General features: G+C 47.1%; 1 protein-coding gene across 6 annotated transcripts in view; it reads right to left on the reverse strand.

The window, feature by feature from the left end:
* The window catches only part of NEO1 (neogenin 1), a 166,124-nt gene that overhangs the window by 52,653 nt on the left and 88,839 nt on the right, over positions 1–24,632 (reverse strand). For all 6 annotated transcript variants that reach the window (XM_069025638.1, XM_069025636.1, XM_069025639.1 and 3 more), the window contains exons 6-7: positions 7,975–8,129; positions 7,096–7,216 (exon numbers count right to left, since the gene is read on the reverse strand). In XM_069025638.1, coding sequence (XP_068881739.1) covers positions 7,096–7,216; positions 7,975–8,129 — 276 coding nt within the window. The remainder of the gene's footprint in view (positions 1–7,095; positions 7,217–7,974; positions 8,130–24,632) is intronic.

Here is a 24,632-nt window from a genome sequence, read left to right on the forward strand (position 1 = left end):
GCTCTCGGCTCTGGGGAGCCCCAGCACTGCCGGCAGTTCTTCAGTGCTCACCGTGCGCAGGTCAGAATTTGACATTTGCTGCTTTTAAAGCTTTCTGGGGACAAACCTTAACCCTGGTGAGCTGAAACCCACAGGGATGTGTGGATATAAACCACAGGGAGGAGGAGGCTCCCCTGCTACTCCTGGCTCTGATGATGCTCATCCCGCTGGATTTTCCATTCTCCACTTTCAGATCTTCCCCCTCCATCAGAGCAGAGGTTCCCCCCATCTCCCCAGGTCTCCAGCCCAGCAGAGGCAGTGCCCTCAGCACACACCTGCTCTCCCAGCACCACGGGCTGCTTTGGGCTGGAAGGGACCTTGAATGCCCAGCTCCAGCCCAGGTCCACCACCATCTCCCACTCCCCAAAACCCACAGTTCACTCCTTTGAGTACTTCCTCCTCTTGACAGAAAATGTCAATTTTTGTCTGCAAGGCTTTGCAGCCTCCCTGCTCAGTTTTCATCTGCGAATCATTTCTTCCCTGGTGGATGCTGAGACTCCTGAAAGCCACTCCTGGAAACCACAGGGACCTGTTCCCATTTTCCTTCATTAAGACATGCAAAATTGGACAAGGCAGAAGGAACATAAGAACATTTCTGTCTGAGAGAAGATGCACAGGACTTTGCAGAGGAACACCCAAAGTCCTCCTCTATTATTCCAAGAACTCTTTTTATCTTGCTCTGGCATTTCATTCACAACACCCTGCAGATTGTTCAAGTACTTCTGTAGTCTCCAAGAACTCCACAGAATTCCATGGACTGAGGATGCTTTCATTCACAATATGTGACTAAAAAATACTCTAAAGCATCACCTCTACAAGTGAGAGAGCCTGAGAAGGTACATCTGATATCTGTGAAATCATCCAAAATAGGTCCTGATGGGTGACATGACAGGAGTCTGCCTCGGGGCTTGAACCAGGCAAGGCCCTATTCATGTGATTTTTTACACATGGCAAATACCCAAATGTGTAACTGAGCTTTTCAAAGCAGAGCACAGTTGGCCTGTTAGTGCCAACTTTTACATTTCTTTCAGCAGGAGCCAAAAATTGTCAACAAGAACTTCTATTTGCCTCCTACAACAGCATAATGAAACTCACACTTATGGAAAACACTGAGTATTTCATCTACCCTGACTGAAATAAGGCTTTTGACGTTGCCTTTGACATCCAACTATAGCTGGGAATCTTTTCAGTCAGTTCAGGGGAGCTGAAATGGCCTCTGCGGAAGGAACGGGAATCTCCAAGTCAGCCTGAAAAGACCTCCAACAGTCCAGTACCATCTGCAGTACAGAAATGACAGATTTTCAGCACAATCTTAACTGAAACATGCTGGCTTTGGGAAACTTGGATCAGATTCCTGATGTTCTCCACCTTTCTGGGGGTCAGAGAAGCCCTCAGCCCACCCAGCTCCTTTCAGTGCTCCAAGACTGGACACAGCTCACGGCCAAACCCTGGCAGAGAGGTACCAACATGAAATGGAATTGTTTATGCAGCAACTGGCCTGGACAGAACTTAATTGCTTAAAGAAAGCACCAGTGTAGGGCAATGAACGAGGACTTTAGAACTCCCTCCGAATTAGGATCCATGGAATGCAACTCAGCAGAGGAATTGAGATCATCCAGTGGTGTCAGACTTGAATCAAACGTCGTCTGTGATGTCAGACTGCCATCAACACCAGGCAGTTGTGCTTCTCCCAAGGAGAACAGCAGGAAACACATCCCATGGAATTGTCAGATTTGGCCATTCCATGCAGAGCACCAACACCAAGAGGGTCCATCCCCACCCTGCCTCACAGGGTATGAGGACCACGGACCAGCTCTGGGGGTCTGGGGGCTCACCTGAACCCCCCTTGAGCAGAGTCACCTTCAGCCAGGCTGCTCAGGGCCTTGTCCAGGTGTGCCTTGAGTATCTCCAAGAGCAGAGATTCCCAAAGTTCCCTGGGCAGCCTGCTGGACTGCAGCTCCCCTCCCTGGGAAACTGCTTTCTGTGATCAGAAATTCCCTCGTTTGCAGCTTTTCCCTGCTACCACCACCTGCCCTGTGTCCCCATCCCTGCCTGAGCAGTAGCAGGGTGTCCAGGGTTAATCAAGCTCAGCATATCCAGTACCTCACATGCTCCCAGTTTCCACTGCTGCCCACACATCCCACCGCCCAGTCTGGATTTCCCCAGTTTAGTTTCAGGAATATCCCGGGGGACAGCACCAAAGGCAAAGCAAACAAAATCCACTTCTCTCAAGCACAGGTCCAACCATTTCATCTCAGAAGGCCACGGGAACAGCTGGGCACAGTTTGCCCTTGGCAAACCCATGCTGGATTTTCCTAGTCATCATCCCTCTCATGTACCCATAACATGGCCTCCATAACCTTCCCCAAAAAGGTTCCAGCTCCAGCTGAGCTTTGTCTTTCCTACATCCCTACACATCCAGGCAATTTTCTGCCTTTGATTCTGGATTCTCTGTGCTTTCACTCAGTGTTGGAGCCCAGCTGGCAGCTCCTTCTTTATCCCTCCTGTTCTCCTGCACACACACACTCAACCCTGCCCTGTGGAGCAGACCATTGCTGTGCTTTGAAAAGGCTCCTGTGCTTTGGTCCTTCAGGATCAAGTGGTTTGTCTCTTGTCCATTAACAGTCTCCCATGGAAACCTACCAAAAACATCCCAAACAAGCCAAAGCCTCCTGTCTGAAAGCTCAAGGCTGGAATTCTCAGCTCCACCAGAGGCAGACTGCCAGACACAGGCAACAAATCGCAATACTCCAGAAACTCCCTGTGCTGCCTGTCACACACGGAGCTGCCACCCCAGCACACCCACATGGATTGAACCCCACACGAGTGCCAGGGCTGGGTTAAAAAGCTCCATCTCCTCCCTGCCCTGCAGGACCCTGCTGCCCTTCCATCCACTGATCCCTGTGCCAGAGCTCCCGGGTGGCTCATCACCCTCTCCAAAGCGATGAAACATTGGAGTCAGCCCTCAAGTGTGACCCAGTTCCCTGCTTCCCTGCCCCCTCCTTCCTGAAGAACCTGCACCCATCCCTTGGAGCCATCCCTAGATGTCTCTGCAATCCCAAAGCCTCACAGCTCTACAACTACACACAGATTTCTAATTCCTCCTCCTTGCTTCCCATGCTGGGAGTAATTAAGCATATGCAGGATACCTTTGCTTGGACAGAGACCTTTTCTCATGAAAAAACTCAGTTTAAAGAAATGGGTAGTTCCACTGCAAACAATCCTGACATGGTTCCTACAGCACTGTACCCAACTCATTCACTCCCAGATCTCACTCCTGAACAATTGACAATATACTGAAAAAACCCACTTTTGTGGTGTAAAGTACAAAAGCCCCACAAAGCACCCCCCTGCAGTTCTGAAGGTGACCCTGTGCATCTGAAAGGATGGTTTGAAATTGTTCTCCCAGAACGTGGCATATTTGTTTACAGTCCAGGGCTGTGCTTTCCAGTGTTCAGGCATCGCTCCTGTTTCTCCCCGGTGCCTGAGTACTCGTCAATGCCTTTCACACAGGGTGACAGGGAACCATCTGCCTCCCTCCTCCTACTTGTTGCCACCTGTTCTTTTCCCAGTCCCCACATGGCAGCGTGAGCAGGGCCAGATTCCCCGGACAAGGCCGGGTTACAGGACCAAGAAACCCCAAATGCCTCCGTTACCTCAACAGTCTCACTCAGCACACACAGAAATGCTGTACAAGTGATGACAAGGAATGGCTCTGCTGTAATTAAGTGTATCTGCCCTGTAATTGGGACACTCAGGGGCTGAGCAATGAGGATTGGAAGTAAAGCAAGCTGGGTTTGTGTAAAAAAGAGGGAGGAGAAATTTGAGGTTGCTGAGAAAGGCGTTCCCAAGGCACAACGGAGGTTCTGGGACAGGCAGGAGTTCTCTGTGGTGGCACCTGCAGGACATCAAACCACTCATCTCTTCATCAAGGAGGCAAGGAGAGGAGCATTGAGACTGAGAAACTCAAGTGCAGGGCAATGAGGTCATTGAGGAACTTCCTTCTTCTAGGGAGTTCCCAAACTCTCCTTGAAAGGCCGAGCAGGCAGCAGAGCCACAGCTCCAGCGAAATTCCGAAAGGCCCTGAGTGTCCAGGGCCAGAGTCTGAGAAACAGGGACACAGCTTCAAACCCCAAAGTGGTTGGAAAGCACATTTTCAAATCCCTTGCAGAATTCCACACCTGGTGTTCAGTACAGGGGATAAAGAGGATTTAGCTTGGACCATTGACCCAAATCTTCCTCCCTCTTCTATCCTTCCAAGCTTCTCAATTATAAACACTTGTCCTAAAAATCTCTCCTCTCAATGCCACAATTCTTTCATGTGTTCCTGAAAAAGCAGGAGTTGTGGACTCTGTATGGCCAATCCCTTTCCAGGTGCAAACTTTTCTAGATTTATTAACAGAATTACCACAGCTGAGAAGAAAAGCCACTCAAGAAGCCTTTCACTTCTGCCAGTCGATTCTTTGCTTTAACAGTTTCCACAAATTAACTTTCCTATGTACTAAAAGCTACCCAGAACTCACTCCAAACACAAAAAAGCCCAGCCTGAGAGGTTATGTCTGATCAATGATTATATTAAGCTCACTGAAGGAGATGAGAGTCACAGATAGACTCTATACAGGTTTCTGTGTGGCTGTGCCCATGCTGTGCAGAAGGTGAATCTCCAAATTCCTGCTCCCTCCAAGTCAGAAATCTGTCCAAACACAGCCAGCCTCCCTTTGTAGCAGATAAATGTTTTTCCCTCACTGCAATTCAAACTTACACAGCCTTCCAGGAGCACAAAACACAGATGTGGGGCTTCACTTGGATGAGAGAACTCACGTGGCCTACCCAAGCAACTCCCCAGGGCTTCCACTTTCTCATTTGCATTTAGTTCATCCAAGATCAATTTGATAAGCAAAAGGGCTAATGAGAAATGGTTTGTAAATAGCCAGATGTTTGCCAATTCCAGCAGGAAGGAGAAAACAGCATGGGAAGGGAAGCGCTGCTAACTGGGAAGACCTTTGATGAACACTTAATCAACATTTTTCTCACTGAAGTTACTTTTCAAATTGGCGAAGTTGGCATTTCTCATCAGCAGCTATGAAATAATTTTTAAAAAAGCTTTCTGAATTAATGATTGAAATGTTCAGAATAGTTTCTGCTCAAATTAGGGGTTTGAATTTTCAAACCAAGCCAGCTGCCACTACTGCATATGATACCTTCTCCCTCTTTCCCAGAAGAGTTTCCTTCTCCCCTGCTCATGGATTGAGAGAAGGTATTTTAAACCCAAATATCTGTATTTCCTCCACCTGTGAACTGCCAGTTGTCACAGATCACACTCATTCCTCATGGCACCCCTTGTCACACCCCCCTGCACAGCACAGTTCCATGTCCCCTCAGAGGTGTTCCATGGGGGTGTCCCACTGCTGGAGAACAGCATCTCAATGGCCCCAGAGCTCCAGGGCCACGGCCTCGGGGTGTGTCTCCACACCCACAGTGAGACTCCACCACTGCATCCCAAATCCTCTGGCAGCGTGCAAAAGAGAAAGGACATTGTGAGGCAAAGTCCTTGAGGATGGCAGGAGGAGGTGCTGGAGCAGAGCAGGAAGGAGAAACCACTGGACAAACAGCAGCGGAGGGAAAGGAAGAGGAGTGAGACCACAGGAACTCCAATAACAACAGTGAGAGTCATTTAGAAACCACTGCTGGGAACTGGGTGCAAGCACAGGCTTGGGCAGGGCTCCCAAAGCCAAGGCCATTCATTATCCAGAGTTTTCAAACGTGCAGAATATGGAATAATGCTTCCGCTGGAAAGGGCTGCAAACCACTCAGGTGATTAATGCACAGAGCAGAAATTAAATTACTTTTAATAATTTTTCTGGCAATCTGATGACAGCAGGGCAGTGCTGGATGCAGATTCCTGACACTGCTCCGAGGCATTAAAGCTCCTGACCCCAGGAGAGGGCACCCTGCATTCCCCAAATCATTGTGGGGAGTACCTGTGGCTCTTCAGCCAGCAGTGAAACACACCCAGATCCAAACAGGAATTCAGAGGGAATGGTAAGTGCACAGCTACTCTACAAAACAACTGGAAAATAAACGGGAAATCTCTCTTTATGGCTCATTCCTAAGTTTACTCTCTGCACACTGGACACCAAACCCAGGGACAGCAGATTCACACCTCTTCAAACCACAGGTGTGAAGTTCCATCAAACCTCCAGCCACAGGTAAGACTGTTTCTCCTAAATCCTCTCCATCCAAATAAGAAAGAAATTAGAATTTAAAACAATCCTCTTCCAAAAAGACAACACAAAGTCCCTCCCCAGTATAGTTTTAGTATTTTCTTGTCTGACTTGTCTCCCCTCATCCTCTGTAGTAGTGGTTTTCTTCCTCGGTCTCTTAGAAATTATTTTTCAGAACCGTGTGACCTGAAAGAGCAAAACAAGCTGATGCCTTAGTGATGATATTTGCAGTACCTCTTTTTTTGGGTCTTCAATCATAACACCAGTTGTTCTGCTTTGCCACCCCAGCCATGCAATGCAGCACCCTGTACAGGGAGCACTGGCAGGAGTTCCACTGACTGGAGAACGGGGACAAATATTTACCTAAACTGCAGCTGTAACCCACCAGATGTGCAGCTGCTGTTTGCAGGAATGACAAAGTTCACTGGTTTTTACACTAATAGCAGAAAAAAGCTTCTGACACTGGAATGATTTTGATATAAAATACGTGATTTGGGGTGTGCTCCATAAGGGCTTCTTTTCCAGGTTTGTGATTTATTTTAGTGACTATTTTCATTTTTGGCTATTCTGCTATTGCTTGTAAACCTCAGCATGTAGCATTTCTGACCACGGTTTATTATTGCACCAAGCAGTATTCAAACTACAGGGTGAATCCTGTAGAATTCCTTAAATTCTCCTTACTAGGTGTTCAGAGAACAAGACTGGATCACTCATCATTTTAAAAAAATCACCCTGCTCTAGCTGAGTTACTGACAGAACCCCCCATGTGGGAAAGGTCCCTTGGAATGGTCCCTCCCTACTTTTGGCTCTCTGCTGTCCCAGTTTATCTTACCAAGGTCAAGTATTATCAGCTGGGCTCCAGCCTGTGCATTTCCAACATCATTTTCTGCAATGCACTGATAGAATCCTTCATCAGACTTCACCAGCCCCAAAACTTGCAGGTTATGTTCTTTCTGAGGAGCAAAGGGAGAAAACAACACTTAGAAATGGGCTGCAATTGCCAAACCAACGGTGTCAGCACAGCAATTACTGTGGCAGGAGAAACTTCTGACAGCAACTGGGAAGGTTTTTGGAGTTCCCAGATTTCACCTCCCTGGCACTGAATCCTGTGTTCTAGGGGATCAAAAGCAGCAGAAGCTCTCACTAATGGCTGTCATTTTCTAGCATCACAAAGCACTGGCAAATCCTAACGTTTCCCCAGCCATTCTGGTGGTATTTTGGGCACTGACTGAACCTCCCAGCCCCACAACCCAGGTACACCCAGTTACACAGCCATTCATTTCTCACCTATGTCTCAATAACGCCTTTCACTGCATCGAAAATCTCCCTGCAGAAGCACCCATGTGCCAAACTCACCATTCACACCTCAGTTACATTTCCATTGCAGCTCCTGCTTGAAACTGGAATTTTTACAGAGCACGGACTGCAGCACACACAGCCAGGTTGTGGTGAGCTCCTACTCTGACAGTGCATTTTGTCACTCTGTGTGCCTGACTCTCCTGGAAAGCCCAAGCTATGAAGACATCAGCTCTTACAATATAAGCAATGTGCATTAAAGGGACTCAAGAAACCACGTCTCTTGCAGGCCCCAAACATCAATAGGACAAAAGCAGAAAGCAAGTCCCATAAAAGAACCCAATTTCCATGACTATGTGCAGGAGAACTGACAGGCCAACAGCCTAAAAACCTGCAAGATGGACAGTGCACTTACCACAATTTTGAAGTAGTCACTGGGGATCACCACGTCCCCGTTCTTGACCCACTTCACGGTCGGGGTTGGTTTCCCGGTCACCTCGCACTCAAACACAATGTCCATGGACTCGTGGGCGTAGATGTTCGCAGGGCGCTTCAGGAACGTGGGGGGAACTTCAGGGTGAAAGAAGAAAGACAAGAAGATGATGTTACACCCAAAGAAAGAGACCTGACAGGCTCACACACAGCCAGCTCGACACCAAGAGATGGACAGGGGCCTTGGGCACGAGTGGCAGCAAAGGCGGCAGGAATTTGCAGCTCAGCTTTGACAGACACCAACACAAGCTGGGAGTTTTCAGAATTGCATCTGGGCCAGGTTGGACAGGGCTTGGAGCAGACTGGGACAGTGGAAGGTGTCCCTGCCCACAGGCAGAGGGTTGGGAGTGGGGAGTAACACAGCCTCTAAGGTCCCCTCCAACCCAAACCATCATCCTGGGATCAGCCAGTTGGGAATGACCTCTTGAGACTTCATGAAAGCAGAAATGGAAAGAAGAAATGAGGTGTAAATAAAGTGCAAAGTCAAACCTCAGGGAGTTCGAGTCAATACAAAAACAAAAGCCACAATTATGTCAAAAAGTACTTTTAAAAATGAATGGACACAAAACTGAGATGGAACTTTCCCAGGGCACCATGGCCTCGTGCTCCTGTGAAGGAGCTGAGGCTACCAAATGGAGAGTGCTGCACTGATCCCAGGAGTTTCTTCTCTGGCCTGTGGAAGCCAAGGAAATAGGATGTCCAGGAGCAGCCACGTGCCTTTGTCCCACAGTGATACCATGGATACAGAGGAGGGAAGCTGTGTACTTATAACACAGCAGAACAGAAGCTCTGAACACGACTCCTGTGAAGAACAGAAGTTCTCCACTTACAGCATGCACCAAAGGTGCTGCTCTGGGTCTTGGCTGCCTTTTAAATGTCCTTACGTCCTCAGAGTCAGATTAAGTCAGTCAAATATATTTAAAATGACACAAACTCAGAGATATGGATTTTTTGGGAACACCAGCCCCCAGTGACTGGTGCAGAGACACGTTACAGTTTCTCCTACAGGAGCCTCTGCGAAGCCTCCAGCTGCATCCAGGGCCTCTGCACTCATCTGGCTCAGCAGCACCAAGTGCTGCAGGCACTTATTCCTGGAGTATCCTCTTTGTACAGAACACCAGCCTGTTTATTTGTGTTTACGACACTCCCAGACACAGGGCAATTCTCTGACTTGTGCTGGCAGCTCGGATTGTTGGAGTTCCAGGAAAGCCCAGCGTAGCCTTTTGCCCTTTAAAATTTAGCAAAGAGAGTCAATATGAAAGGGCCACGGGGTTTAGACAAACAGTTTACACACTTGGCCTCCCAACAGGGTTTCTTTGGTGCTGTGGATAAGGAATCCTAGGTCATGTTCTAGTCCTTCCTCTGAAATGGTCCCAAAGGTTTGTAGGTGGATTTAATACTTTTAAAAACAGCTGGAGGTGGGCAGCACCACCCCCTCCCCCCCCAAACCCCCTCATGTTTTGGATTATAAATGAATAAAGAGAACATTAATAAATGGAAATACTTCACAGTAAGAAGGTGGTTTAACTCTCAGGTAAGGCTGCAAACCTACACAGAGCTGTCCATTCACTGCTCCAGTTCTCACACGGGAGCAAAAACCTGGCTGGGGTTTTTGAGCCCAGCTGCCTGTGAATTCAGACAACCAACTTCCCAAAAATTTCATACCAAACACACCATAAATTCCACCTTAAAAAGGCTGAGATATTTCTGTGCTTACTCTCTGATGGCTGCTACCACCAGACACAACTCTTGACATTTGAAAACTCTCTTCTGAATTTATTTGCCACCAAATTGCTGTAATTTATTCTCTATGAAAATAATTTTTATTCCTCCCTGGTATTTATCCTCAGCATGGTTATTTATTACAAGCTGTGCTACTGCTCCCTCCCTTCCCGTATCCCAGCCTTATTTTGGGCGGCTCAACAAGTCGTGTTTGCTTTGCTCTGCTGTGACAATTCCTCACAACCCCCTGGATGTGCTCCAGCCTGAATCCATCTCCAGAGCCTGTGGAGTTTCAATCATTTACATGCAATTTCGGCTGTGTCTCAGCAGTGCCTTGAAAAATGGCATAAATACCATGGCAGCACTGCAGCCAATCCCTCACCCAACCCATCGCTCTGCCTCTGCCCTTCCCACATGCATCATCCCCTGCCAGCCTGGGACAATCATTGCCTGCTCATCGTTAGCCCTTTTTAACTAATGACTCATTTTGTTCAGCCTGCCTGATCAATAGTTTATGTTCTCATTTCCCTTCCATCTCTGCCTGCGGCTGTCCTCACACGCACGGATCGATTCCTGCGGTGCTTGCAGAGCTGAAAAAGGGGAATACGAGAATTGGAAAAGTTGTTTTTCCACGAATGTACAATGCTTCCATTTCCAGAACATTCATTACAGGTGAGTTTTAATTCCTTAGCCACGTATTAATCTTGCCAGAGGAACCCAAAGAGACACAGGCCAGTAGCATCCACTGCCAAAAGCACAAAAACGTATGAAAAACTCATCATGGGATCCCAGCCTGGTTTGGGCTGGACAGTTCCTTGAAGATCATTTCATCCCACCCCTGCCATGGGCAGGGACACCTTCCACTGTTCCAGGGTGCTCCAAGCCCCAATGTCCAGCCTGGCCTTGGACACTGCCAGGGATCCAGGGGCAGCCACAGCTGCTCTGGGCACCCTGTGCCAGGGCCTCCCTGAATCCCCAAACTGTACCACAGGAAAGTTCTGATTCTGTGCTCTCCACTAATGTTTAACTTGTAATGAAGACATTTGGAAAGAACTCAAATATCTTTGGCAACTGATATTGCTCCAATTCGGGATGTCATCCAGAAAGAGGATGTGAATCGTAGGAGTCAGGATTTTTTTGACACAAAAATGGAAGGTGAAGTAGATATTCTCCTATGTGCTCTCAATTAGTGTTGATTTAGGAGATTAAGAATTTGAACATGTTATTTTTTCAAAGTGACTTTGCTTTTCTGGCTCATGGAGCAAATGCCAGGCTGCTCACAAAGGGATAATAACATGAGGAGTGCTCACTTTATCTATTACTTCCCAGTTAATGAATTAATAAATGCTTTCCAAACACACTCTTCTGGTTTAACCATGTCAGTGTGTAGCAGTAACACAATGCAAGTACAGATGTTTGTGGTAGACAAGTTCAATTGATGACCAGTGAGCAAACGAGCCAATTACCACAGAAAACCAGATTTGTAAGGGAAGATCATGTGCTCTGTTCCCAAACACACAATTAAACTTCAAAGATGACTTGGCAGCTCAGCCCCCTCTTCGTGTCAGCACAGAACAACTCCTGAAAAGGCAAAATGCTCGAACAGAATTTCACACCCCCAGGGAGCCCTGCCACCCTTGTGGAGATGGAAGAAAATATTTTGATCACAACAGTGATCAAAAGATTAAAAAAAAAAAAAAAAAAAAAAAGCAACCCAACCTACATCAGCAGGTAAGTCAAACTTCTAAGCTACATCCCAATAAAGATGAAATATTTAAAAAATAAGATGCTTTTTTAAGCCAATAGCTCTAAAAGGATGGGAAGAGCTGAGGAACTCCACACATGCAGCAGGAATTGCACCCAAGGTGATGTGGAAACAGGATGGATGCTGGACATGGATCCCCTTCCCCATGTACAGGTGACCAGAAGGAGATGGAAGTGAATTCCAGTGCTCTGTAGGCCTGCTGTACAGGAAGAGCACGGGAATGGTCTCCTTTGGACACAAAGACACACAGGTTGCAAAGGTAATTTAAAAAGACTCATTCTCTTCCTAAAAATCAGCTGTTGGTCCAAGCACAGCATCCAACAAACACAAAATGAACAGGACCAACCAGTGGCTCCAAACACTCCCAAGTCACTGAATCCATGACTGGTTTGGGTTGGAAGGGATCTCACAGCCCACCCAGAGCCACCCCTGCCATGGGCAGGGACACCCTCCACTGGACAGGGTGCTCCAAGCCCCAGTGTCCAGCCTGGCCTTGGGCACCTGCAGGGACAGGAACACTTCCAGGGCTATTCCTGAAGCAGCACTGGAACTTCAGCCAAAGGGCTGGAATTCCAAATTGGAAATGTCCAGCACAACACTGAGGTACCATTTCCGCTTCCTCAGCCACCTCCAAGTGCCCTCGATCCCGAGAAATCAGGAGTGCCAAAGTCAGCCCATGAAATCACTGCCACTCCTCATCCCTCCTGCTGCCACTCCTCCTCATCCCCTTCCTCCCACACTTTTGTCCATGACCAAGTGGACAAGGAGTGTATCTCCAGCCCTCCCCTACACAAGCATTTGCTCATTCCAGCAGCTTCCCCACAGCCCAAAGAGCACAAACACAAACCAAGCAGAGTGGCCACACTGTCACAGCATATCCCAGATAATCCTGACTCCAGCATTCCCAGGCAGTTCCATTTATAACCCATTTCTGAGGGATGCTGGGGGCACAATCCCTAGCTCGTATTTCAGTTACAAACCTGGATTACCAGCAGTATTTAAAATGGACATTTCACCACAAAGCCCATTTCATATCAGCCTGAAATGGTCCACAGGGATTTTATTTCCTCCTCCAGGGATAACAACCTATTCCATTAGGATATGCTCCAAATCCTATTAGAATCATTATAAAGTTAAATGCAATTTTCACAACTGCAATTTCGTTTCTAAGAAGGACCAAACTGCAACATGACCATCACCCTGTTAATCCACCCCCTCCTGTTCTTCCCCCAACACACAGATAAAGTGCTTGAACTGATGTTTGACAGCAGAACTTTTCATTATTATCTTTTAATTCCGTGAGTTAGTTGTACAAATTAGTTGGGTTTCTTCAAATGGATCTTGAAAAAAGAAGGAATTTACACTTTACGTGAAAATGGGGAATCATAACATTCTTCCTTAAAAAGCAGCAGAAGTATATGGATAATACTTGGAAAAAAAGAGATTTAAACTCCAAAACTAAGTTGTAGGCAAGACAAATTCTTCCCAACCCCTGAGCACAGCTGTGATGTCCTTAAAACACACTTAATATGCAGCTACAAAATTTGCAAAGCAAACACAAGCTGACAAAAAGGGTTCCTCTAGAGAAATACAGAGAAGTGTCAAATTAATGGACAAAACCCAGCATATCAAGACACAAAAAGGTTATAAAAATGTAAACTAATACAGCAATTTTTTTTTTGCAGCAAAACCAGAATTGCAGTCTACGGACAGTTTTAGTGGCAGTTACATTCTCTAATTCAGTAAATGGTTATTTTTTATATCTGTTCTAGAAAATTAAAGCCAGTGTCCCTAGGGAGAAGCGGTGCCTGTGGCACCCTGACTGGTGGGAATCTCTGCCGCTTCCTCAACAGCCAAAGCAGAGAGAGGGGGCCTGCTCTGCCTTCTGCAATGACCTCGTTAACATCTGCTCAGCAGCTGGAACAGCCGCTCCAAAGGAGCATTTGGTGTCCCATGTTTTGCTCCTTTGGACTGGTCGGAGCTTTACAGCTTCCTTGGTAAATGCCAAACCCCAGCTCCACAGAGAGCTGGTTCCAGTGGTGGCAGAAGGGCAGGGCTGAATTAAAACAACTATTTTACATTTACACTAAAAAGCTTTCATTCAGAAATTGCTGAATGTGATCCATGCTTCAAAGGCCAGCCCCCAAATAAACATTCCAGAGGCAGAAACTAAAACCCAATATTCAATGCTAGGACAATGACCAAGAAACCAGGTAAGCATGAACAGTACAGACCAAAAATAAAGTAAAATTACATTGATCAGTTAGAGTTAAAAACTCATGCTGTAATTCAACATATGTGGGGTTTTTTTTAAGGGAGAAATAGTAAATTGTAGATTTATGGAATAGCAAGTAATAGCACTAAAGTTCACAGAAAAAGGCCTGAGAAACAAGGATTTTCTCACGAACTGGACATGAGTCCCAGTATCACACTGGGATGGAAGAACTGCCCATGTGGATTCTGGCAGCAGCTCCCTCCCCCCAACGCCTCAGCTGACTGCGATACTGGAGCCCCACATTTGAAGGAAAACATGAACTCTGATTTACAAGAAAGCTATGAAAATGATCAATGACTCAGAAAATTGGCTCCAAAAGAAAAATGGAAGAGCTGGAACCGGTAATGTGAGCAAAGGCAGGATTATGCAGCCATGGAACTGGACACCTCAAATAGGAGCTTAACACAGAAATGCTCAGTGCTGCAGAAAGGAAATTAATGTGTGTGTATATATCTGCATCTATGCACCATTCCTGTGCAGGAAGAACGCCACAGGACCAGCATCTCCATCCCTGCCCTATCCTAGGATAACACCCCAAACAATTAATTGCTCACTCGTGCATGTTGGATGGAAATGGGTTTTCCTTCCCAGCACAAGCTGCAGTAAAATCCAACAGTGCCTGGACACAGCCATGAAGGATCTCTCAGTGTGCAGCAGCCCTGCCTCCAGCCAGGCTGCCGTGAAAAGCTGTGGGCTCCAGCCTGGCACAGGGGTGTGGACTGCAGGCAGGCAGAGCTCATGGACACGGCTCCACAACTGGAATTGCCTGGGAAGCTCTCTGGGCACACAAACACACGGCGAGCTCCCGGCGCATCCTGTACACGAGCAGGATTTTCTCTCTGGGTTTTTCCTTGCCTTAGCAGTTGCAGCCCTGTTCAGACAGCAGTTGCACATCAGCAGGAAACCTCTGGCAAGGCTGGCCCAGCATCCCCCGCTCCCCTTCACCCCGTGGGCACAAACCCGGTGTGAATGCTGCCCCTCCTGACTGCCCTGCCCAGCCACGGAGCCAACGGGCACCAGCTGCAGGTGTGGTGCCCACCGTGCCTCAGCCCCCAAATTCATCCTCAGTGGCTCCTCGTGAGCAGGACACATCCAGGGACACTGACACAGGAAGGGGCACGGTGCCACTCGGCAGCCAAGGCCAGGTGTCCGGGAGGGAACAGAAGAAAGGCAGAAAAGCAAAATATCTCCGGATATTCCCCCAGCATTGAGCAATCCCTGGCTGAGGGATTTCCTGAGAAACAGGAGATACCTTTGTGTTTTCTGTTCCTGGTTAGATTTTGCCTTTAAAAAGCTGCATTCTAGCCCCAGGTGAGCCTTCAGCAGCCCTAAAGCTCACAGGGATGAGCTCCATGAGATACTTCTGGAGAAAATTTACCAACTTTTCTGTGTTTTGGAGTCACCCACAGGATGTCTCTTGGTTCTGGCCAATGAAGAGAAACAACGATTCCTTTCCATCCTTCTCCCCACAAAGCACTCATCATTTACAGAATAGAACTGGTTTGGACACAGCCCTGAGCACCCTGGGACAGCGGAAGGTGTCCCTGCCCAGGGCAGGGGGTGGCACTGGATGGGCTTTAAGGTCCCTTCCCACCCAGATCACTCCATGGTCCCTGTTGCATCCTACACCCACTCCATGGTCCCTGTTATGTCCTACACCCACTCCATGGTCCCTGTTATGTCCTACACCCACTCCATGGTCCCTGTTATGTCCTACACCCACTCCATGGTCCCTGTTATGTCCTACACCCACTCCATGGTCCCTGTTATGACCTACACCCACTCCATGGTCCCTGTTACATCCTACACCTACTCTGGCTTTACTACACCCAAGAGCTCTGCCATGTTTAAGAGAGGAGGGAACAAGAACTGCTTGGATTATCTGACATTCAGGACCAGCACAGATTTAGACAGTCCCACAATGACTTTTCTGCTCAGATGCCTATTCCTTTGCTAACAATTCCTACCATTTCATTTGGTTTTTAAGATCTTGCACTTTCCAAAGACCTACATCTTCCAACTTCAATATTCCACAGCCATGCCAAGCCCCAGGTCAGAGACCATGGCTATATTACAGAAACTGGCAGAGCTGCATTTCCCTGTGTGATCCATGTGCAGTGCACTGAACTCCACTGTCATTTCAGTACCTGCATGTTCCTCACACAAGGTGTTCCCAAGGTTCCTCACCAGCACCATTTGTTTCCACAATCCCAATGAACTCAGGATACCCCAGATCCCCTCTTCCACACTGAGCAGTGCAGACTCAGCTCCCCTGATAAAAGCAACACCTTATTCCCTCTCTAATTTCCTATAAAACAATGAATTCATCCCCTTTCTCCTGCAGGAGGGAATTCACTCTCACTCCCAGCCTGGCGTTCGAGGCCCTTAGTGAGGGACATTGTGAGAAGGGTTCTGGTGAAGGAACTGCAACAACATCCTGCAAAAGGCTCTCCATAGCAAAGGGTGGCTTTTTCCACACAAAATACACACGGATGGATTCAAACATCTATCAACACTGTATTTGATTTTAATTGTTATTTTAGCGGGTCCAGACATCAGATTAACTGACCCACAATTTCCCAGATCTCCCCCAAAAGGCTTCTAAAACTCTCATGTCACACTGACCAAATCTCCTTAGTCTGATTTTTTCCGGTCTGCTGATTTAGGTGCTAGGTTACACAGCACACTTGGGAACTCAGGATTTCACACTTCAGCTCCTTGAGAAATGTGGAGTGAAGACCATCTGGTCCTGATGATTCCTCACTGTTCACTTCAGGGGTTTGCTGCGACACAGATTTTACCAATACTGCAAGTTCAGGTACAGCCTCCCTCCAGCTCCCTCTATTTGAAAAGATAAAATACAATTTAGGACAAAAGTCTCCAATTTTGCAGAGAACACAGACAGCAGGAACTCACTTTTGTGCTTCAGGCCATCTTCTCACCCCTTTCTCCTCACACTCCATCATGTGCTGACCCTGTGCTGTCCCTGGCAGATGTCCCAGCTCTGACAGGCTCAGAAAAAACTAGCATACAAATCTTGTGATATCAGCAAATGACTGAAAGCTTTGTATTAATTTCCTTGCAAATAAACAGGAGAATAATAATTCCTTTCCTTGTCCTTGGAGATCTCTGGGGAGGTTTGGAGATGGCTTTTTCCCTTTCCAGGGTAACTTCTCACTGGTCTTGGGTGCTCAGTGTGAACACAAACACCACGTGCCCAATATTTATTTAACCTCTTTGGCTGTGCCTTTGCTTTGTGTTTTTAGTAAACTTCCTCAAACTATTTTATTTTTAGTTAACTTCTATTACACAGATCCCCCTTTACAAGACTAAATGCTGATGGTGAGGATGGATGTCACCACCCTGCAATGGCCATCAGTTTACAGCCCTAATACCCTGACAAATTTGGGGTTTGAGCCTGGATTCTCCATGTTTTCCATGACTACAAGGCATTACCTCTGGTGTAGGGGTGGGAGTGTTGATGTTTGGGCAGCGGCTGATGAGGCCTGGGCAGGGATGGACCCTCAGTGACACGATGGTGCTGACTCCATCAGGAACAGAGGAGCGAGGGAAGCTGGGGTTGGGGAACCTCTGTGCCCGTACAAACACACACAGAGCACCCCCTCTGCCTGTACTGCCATGGAAGGGCTGTTCCTGGGGGACAAGCACACCTGGGGCCCACGGAGGTGCAGGAGCAGGTGTAGGAACGGCAGAAGGAATCCCTGTGGGTCTCAGGATGACGGACACCAGGCGGCTGCTGCTCCGACCCACGGCAGCCCCGTGGATCAGGGCTGTAGGATGGAATCCCCACCCGGTCTGAGCCCAGGGAAAGATGTGCCAGAGCTCCCTCAGCCATTCCCTGCAGGGATGAAACACTGAACTTTGGCCAGGATCAATGAAAACCCGCTTCCATAACACTTTTCAGTGGTATTCAGCAAAAGCACGAGAAGCAATGGGCATAAAAACTAAATCACAGGTTCCACCTCACTGTGAGGAAGAACTGCTTTCCATGGGGGTGGCAGAACCCTGGAAGAGCTGCCCAGCAGGGCATGGAGTCTCCCTGTCTGGAGACATCCCACACCCACCTGGATGACCCCAGATGGACTGCAGAGTGTCCAGAGGTCCCTTCCAATCCCAACTGCTCGGTGAGTCTGTCTCAAGAGTACCTGGCCCCACCAGTGAGTGTCTGTCCTGCACTAAGCTGAACTGTGATGTTTTGCCCACCACAGGGGAACACACAAGTGAAAACTCAAACCACCTGTGGACTGAAGAGGTACAAACTGACAGATTCCTGTTTCTTTCTGTGGGAGAGTTTTGGCCTCAATACCTCCTGCACTTGCGACCTCCCCTCCAGTGCTCCCAGTAAAATGACCATGACCAAAGGCACCAAAGGTTTATTTCCTTCTTGTTCAGACTGAGCCCACCCTCTGGGTGAGGACATCTCCGAAAACCTGCAGAGGCACAGGCTGGGATTAACCTGCTGCTCTGGGGTGAACTCCCCAATTAAGGAGGATCTCAGACAAAGAACAGATGACAAAAGAGATTTCTAAATGGAAATGAGACAACCAGATCATACAGAAAAGCTTATCAATTGTAATAAACTAAAGCAGAGCTCACTCAATGCTTATCACAGTGCTTTACTGATTATCATTCGAAGCGAGCCTTCCAAGCAACTTCCAGGGTGATTTTTAGAAGTAAAAACCTTAATCTAGGCATCAATAATGTAAAACTGTTACATTCATTATTTCTCTGTTTTACTAAGCTCTCCTTCCCCAGCCCTTCTAGGAGAAATCTCGCCTGTTTGACCCTGAATCTACTCCAAGTACCATGGAAACATCTGAATAACAAGAACGCTCATCAAAATTTAAACTTCTTACAGCAGCGCCAAAGGCAATGAAATTTTTATTGAATTCCTGAGCCCTCATTTTCCGCACAAAGCCGAGCTGGAGAAGAGGCCACAGACAGCCCTGAGCACGACAGGGCCCAGAGCCTTTGGGGCCTTCTTTCCCATTTCCAGCTATTTCCAGGCAAACCCCTCAATCCCAGCTCCCACCACGCTGCCTCTCGTGTCTGTTTAGATCTGCCCTGTCCCTTCCAAACAAAACTTCCAACAGGGATCCTCTAGCTGCCCTGGGACCATTTAGTGGAAGGATCTGCAGCACTGCTGCGATCACTGGGAACAGAAAAGTGTTACTTCAGCATTTAGGGATGTTTATTCTGGATATGGATGGATATATACAGTGGATATAGGGCTGAGTCCTCCCTCTGCAGGGAATGACACCCAAACACCTCGGTAAGAAGTGCTTTGTAGCTGGACAAATTGGGAATTCGGCACATTTTCCACGGGTATTTTCTTCCTTGAGTCTTTCAGAAACTTAAATCCTAGGTTTACAACTAGGTTTTCAATGATTTTGATATGTGAAGATTAAAAAATAGTAATAATAAAATTGTTGACTTTGTCAGAGATGACAGGGAGATGCCTGGAGAGTGGAGAGGGACTGGAGGCTGGCACAGGCACCATGAAGAGGGAATGAACGGGCCTGGATCTGACAGCGCCCTGGAATCCCAGGTGCCTTCCCCACCTCTGCCTCTCTGGTGGCACTGGGTGGATGTTTATGGAGCAAATCCCATTTCTGAGAGGTCACTGTGGCCCATCAGCCCCTTCTCCAGGGCAGTCACAGCTCTGAAGGGACAGATTATGAGATGCATATTCTGAAAAATCAATGCCGAAGTGTCACTACACTGGGCACAAAACTGTCACACTGGGCACTAAAACAGCTGGATACATTTCCTCTTAATTTTTCTGGGTCCCAGACAATTTTTTAAATGGATTCAATGCCACTTCATTTCAGTAGAGTGCAAAGATACATTCATTAGTGGTTATGAATGATTCAGGTGCCATGGAGCTGAATACCAAAACAGGAATAAATATGGATTTGAACCAAGCGTTATAAATAAATCATGGGACTACCCCTGAATAAGGAAAAATATCAAATATTGAATATTTTCTCAATAAAGTAGCACTATGAAGTTTTTGCAGTGCACAAGGCAGTGAGATCCTGGGGAGAAACAGCAGGAGAACATGTATTTAAGAATTTCCTAACTCCATCCCATAAGAAGGGGAAAGAGGACGTGACAAATTAAAGACAGCAAGCCTTGACATGCTGTATCTTTGAATATTTCCCAGTGCAGCCCTCGCAGTGGGGGGGTTCATTTGTGTGCTGCAGACTGAGGAGCTCCAAAGGCCAGGAAGGACACACATTTTAAGATCATTTCAAATATTAAGCTGTTTGTTCACTGAATACAGATTGCCTCAATCACCTGGGGAAAAGACAAACTAGGGCTGGGAAGAGTAAAAATAAATTATGGGATCAACTAAGCCCCTCTCATGTTCACCAATGGCTGCTGCAGGATCCAGGCACATCCTGGCACAACAAAAAACCACCTTTTTTCTGATCAAGTTCAAAAGAAAATACAGAGAGGTTTTGCTTTCCCATGTTTTTGTCTTGCAATGACACAAATTCTGCAGGCTGGCTTTGCACATCAATTCCAATTCCCTTCCAGCTCAGTGAATGCAGGCCCATCTTCACATCAAAGTCCCTTCTAATTTACAAATCCCAAAAATAACCTTAATTACAACCCACTTCAATAATAGCTTCCATGTAAGGAACAAGCAAACAAGACTGCAGCCTGAAAAGAAACTACTCAAAGGACTCAATAAGAGCCTAGAAAAACATGCCTGGCATAGTGGGGGATAAGGGCAGACTGGCTCAGCCTTTCCCATGAAAGCTGGGAGAAGAAAAACCAAATAAATGTAACAGATTGGCACAAAAGAAAGGAAAAAGATGCTGTTCTTCTCAGAGCCATGGGATGAGTGGGATACAAGATGTTTACATGGAGGGGTGGGAGAGGAAAATGGAATAACAGAAAAGAAATCTATGGGGGATTGATAAATAATGGAGAAACCACTGAGGAAACCCCAAAGTGCCTGGAGACCGAGACATCACTCGGGGGAAATAACAACCATTCCTGCCCTTTAGTGCAATGGCCTCAGCCATCTGCCTCTGGACACTGCCAGGACGTGGGATCCTGCACATTCCCTGCCCCAGAGCCACTGCGGGACAGGAGCTGCCACACCCTGCCTGGGGGTCACCATCCAACAGGAGCTGAGCTCTTGGGGTGCTCTACCAAAACAGATTCTCATTTCCCTTTCACATTTTTTTAATCTTTAAATGGATTCTAATCACTGAAGTACAGAAAGATACGAAATGAACTTGAGGCAATCTTTGTAAACTGTGCCATTAATTGCAAAAAAATCTTCTAATTAATCTTTCAGCTTTCCAGAATTACTGAAGGTGGAATCTGGGGCTGTTTCTTCCCACACTGCACAGGTAGAAACTTGCCTTTGTTGAAACCTGGCCCAGTACACGAGGCCCTGCTGCCAGTTACAGCAGCAGGAATTCAGAATGGGAATTCAGGAAAGCACAGACCCCAGTAACGCTCTTTTTTCTTTAACAAAATCCAGCAATTTGGGTTCCTTAAGGTAAAGAAATTGAGACAGGTATTATGGATCAGGTGCACACCTCAAATCCAAGGAAGTTTTTAATATTTAAAGTTTGTGATATTCTAGAAAAGAATTTTTCTCTCAAAGAGAAACAGACAGCAGAGCATTCACACACTTGAAGTGCAAACTAGTAACAGTTAATAGATTAGGAAGGTCTGAGAGTCTCCAGTACTCTCAGTAAAGGATCTCAAATTAGTAAATTACCAGTGACCACTTTAACAGAGGGAAAGCACTGGAGCCTCCCTAGAAAAACACAGGTCAATAATTCTGAAAGACTACCTTATAACAGTATTTTTGGCAAGGTGGTACAACAATGGATCCCTACAAGGGAAAGATGCTCTTCCAAATGAAGTTTTGCCCATCTGAGCCGTTCCAGGCAAACCAAAGAATCCTTTAGGTTGGAAAGGACCTCCAGGATCATCGAGTCCCACCATTAACCCAGCACTGCCAGATCCATCACTAAACCATGGCCCCAAGTGCCACACCCAGAATTCAAATATTCCCTTAAATCCGTAACATTTTCCTGCACTTCAAAGAATTTTCTCTTTTCCTTGGAAAACAACAATCAACAATTACAATCCCACGTGAAACTGAAGAAGCCAAGTTCGAGGTTTCCAAGAGAAGCACCTTAACATTTGAACACAGTCCTTTACCCAAGTACTGGAAGTCCTGATTTAACATTGCTGTGGTTGATGTGATGGTGCAGAGCTCTGGTAACAGCACCAGCAGTCCATGGAAAGCCTCTGAGGCTCCACAAAAGCTTTACTCCTTGTGCTCCTGCGCTTGCTCCCACGCAGTGAGATTTTACAGAGTTAACAGGTTAATTGTGGAAACCCTCCTCGTGTCTGCCCGAACCATTCCAGCTGCAATCCGAAGCAGCAGCAGGGAGATCAGCAGCTCTGAAATCACTCCTCTCATGGTTAATCACACTAATGATCGTTTAAGCAAATTAGCAGAGCAAGAAGCATGCACCGTGCAGATTAAGTGTGTGACTGGGAGCAAAAGCACAGTCGGTGCCAAGGACAGAGGCCACAGCTGCTCCAGCCCCAGAAACCCTAGCTTATGGAACTGAGCCTCCTTTCCAGCCCCACAAAGTGGTTCTTCTCCCTTCCCACCCTATGCAAATTCCCAGAGAGCAAGGCAAAGTTTCAGCTAATTATTTAAAGCACAATGATTTGAGCCTTGTGCTTCTTTCTGCAGCCAAGAGAACATAACAGGATGGTGGTCACAAACTCTTATTTTTCTCTATTATCTTCCCACTGGAAGCACCTTCTTAAAATACAGTTTCTTCTCTGTATGGCATCTCAGGATGTGCTACAGGAAACAGGCAAAAGATAAACACTATAAATCAGAGCTATGTTAGTGTTGACATTGTCAGTAAACAAAGTTATTAATTATACATGTACTGGGAAAGCTGAAGAAAAATTATTTGCCCAAAGGGAAAAGGAATGGCAAAATTATATTTTAAAGATTCTCCCCAAAGCGTGGCACGCAGCTTATAGTAAATCATTAGAATTTAGTGAAATGTTTGTTCTGCAGCCCTGACTCAGCTCTCAGAGCTGTGAGCTGCTATAAACTCACCTCAAAAGAGACCTTCAGTACAGAAAAGTGATGTATTGTAAGTTCTACTTCAGCCTCTTAGGTTCTCCCCTGTGCACAAAGCCTCCCTGAGCTTCCCAGCCAACACCAGCTCCATCCCTGTCACAGAGCCATGGGGTGGGGTGAGGGAGGGGCCAGTTCCAACCCCTCAGAGCCCTGTCCAGCCTGGCCTTGGGCACTGCCAGGGACGGGGCAGCCCCAGCTTCCCTGGGCACCCTGTGCCAGGGCCTGCCCTCCCTCACAGGGAAGCTGTTGAGCACAATTCCTTGCCCACCCAGTGGCACTTCCACCAAATCCATGACTCTGCAGAGACTGGGATCACCCAGGACAGGGTCTGATGCCTTGCACAAGCCCAGGCAGATGATTCCGTGGCTCTTCGCTCATCCACTTCCTCATTTCCCTTGTGCCTTAGTGCAGCTTCCAGCAGGATCTGCTCCATGACCCTGCTGGGCACAGAGGTGGCACTGACTCCCTGTTGCTCCCAGGGACTTTCACAAACGTTATTTTATCAGGATAAACAGAGAGCAATCGTTTGAGGCTGGAGCTCCAAAACACCACAGAGCTCATTGAGTTACAGAGCACAAAGCACAATTATTTTCAAAGGCTGCCAAAACTTCGGCATCTCCTTCAAGTCCCATTCCACTCTGCCACGTTGCTCTGGAAAAAATACGTTGTGCTGCTAAGGGAACTGTTCCCTGGGCTTACAGATGCAGATCTTGACTGGCAAGCAGCACTTTTTGGGGAGGTTTTGCAGCTTGCATGACCACACCCACTGCAGGCAAGACATAAAGAGAAATCCTGAGCAATCCTAATTCTGTGCAGTAACCTGCCAGTGATGGGGAGGCTCCAGGGGCCTTCCAAGAGTTGTAACTTAGACTGAGCACAAACCCCTTTTATTCAAATTGTGTTCACAGAATGAAGTGCTTCACTGAAGCTAAAACCATCTGATGTGAGAGACACACAACCTGGGGAATGGCACTTCCAGAGCACAGGGTGCTTTGAGGCGCCACAGTACAGCAATTTATATCCTCACCTGCAAAGTGCTTTGGTTCATGTTACACTGAGACTATATGTAAGCTCCTAAGGATGTGAAGAAGAGAGATCATAGATGCAACCTTTGAGTCAGCACTTGAAAACAAACAAGACCAGCAGAGCTGCCAGAATTCGGGACTGGTTAGAAGCATATTCAATATAAAAATAACATTCTGCCCTTCATCAACCATTAGCCAGCCTGCTTTGAGCCTGTTTTCCTTCTGTGAGTATCTTGGATCATGTTCCCCCTTCCCTCCAGGCCTGCCCCCAGCACCCCTCTGGAGAGGGCACCTGCAAGAGCACAAAACACCTTCATTAGGCAGCTCACAGCTGCCTCCAAGGCTTCCCATCTCCCCCAGAACACTGAGGTGTTTAACTTCCACTGGCATCATGACCAAACCCTGTTTACTCCAGGAACCCAAACTCCACCGTGGTTTTCCTTTAAATTATTCTCCTCACAAAGACAAACTAATTAACTGCAAGACTGCGTAGGGAATCAGCCACCACAGATAAGAGCCCTCCTCCTTCCCACAAATTACTGGATTGTTTCATCTCCACAACTTCCGGAGAAACTTCCCTGCCAAGGACTGGAGTTTGGATAATGAGACATCCAGTACTGGCAAT

The sequence above is a fragment of the Aphelocoma coerulescens genome, chromosome 10 (assembly GCF_041296385.1).
Source record: "Aphelocoma coerulescens isolate FSJ_1873_10779 chromosome 10, UR_Acoe_1.0, whole genome shotgun sequence".
NCBI classification, from domain to species: Eukaryota; Metazoa; Chordata; class Aves; order Passeriformes; family Corvidae; genus Aphelocoma; species Aphelocoma coerulescens.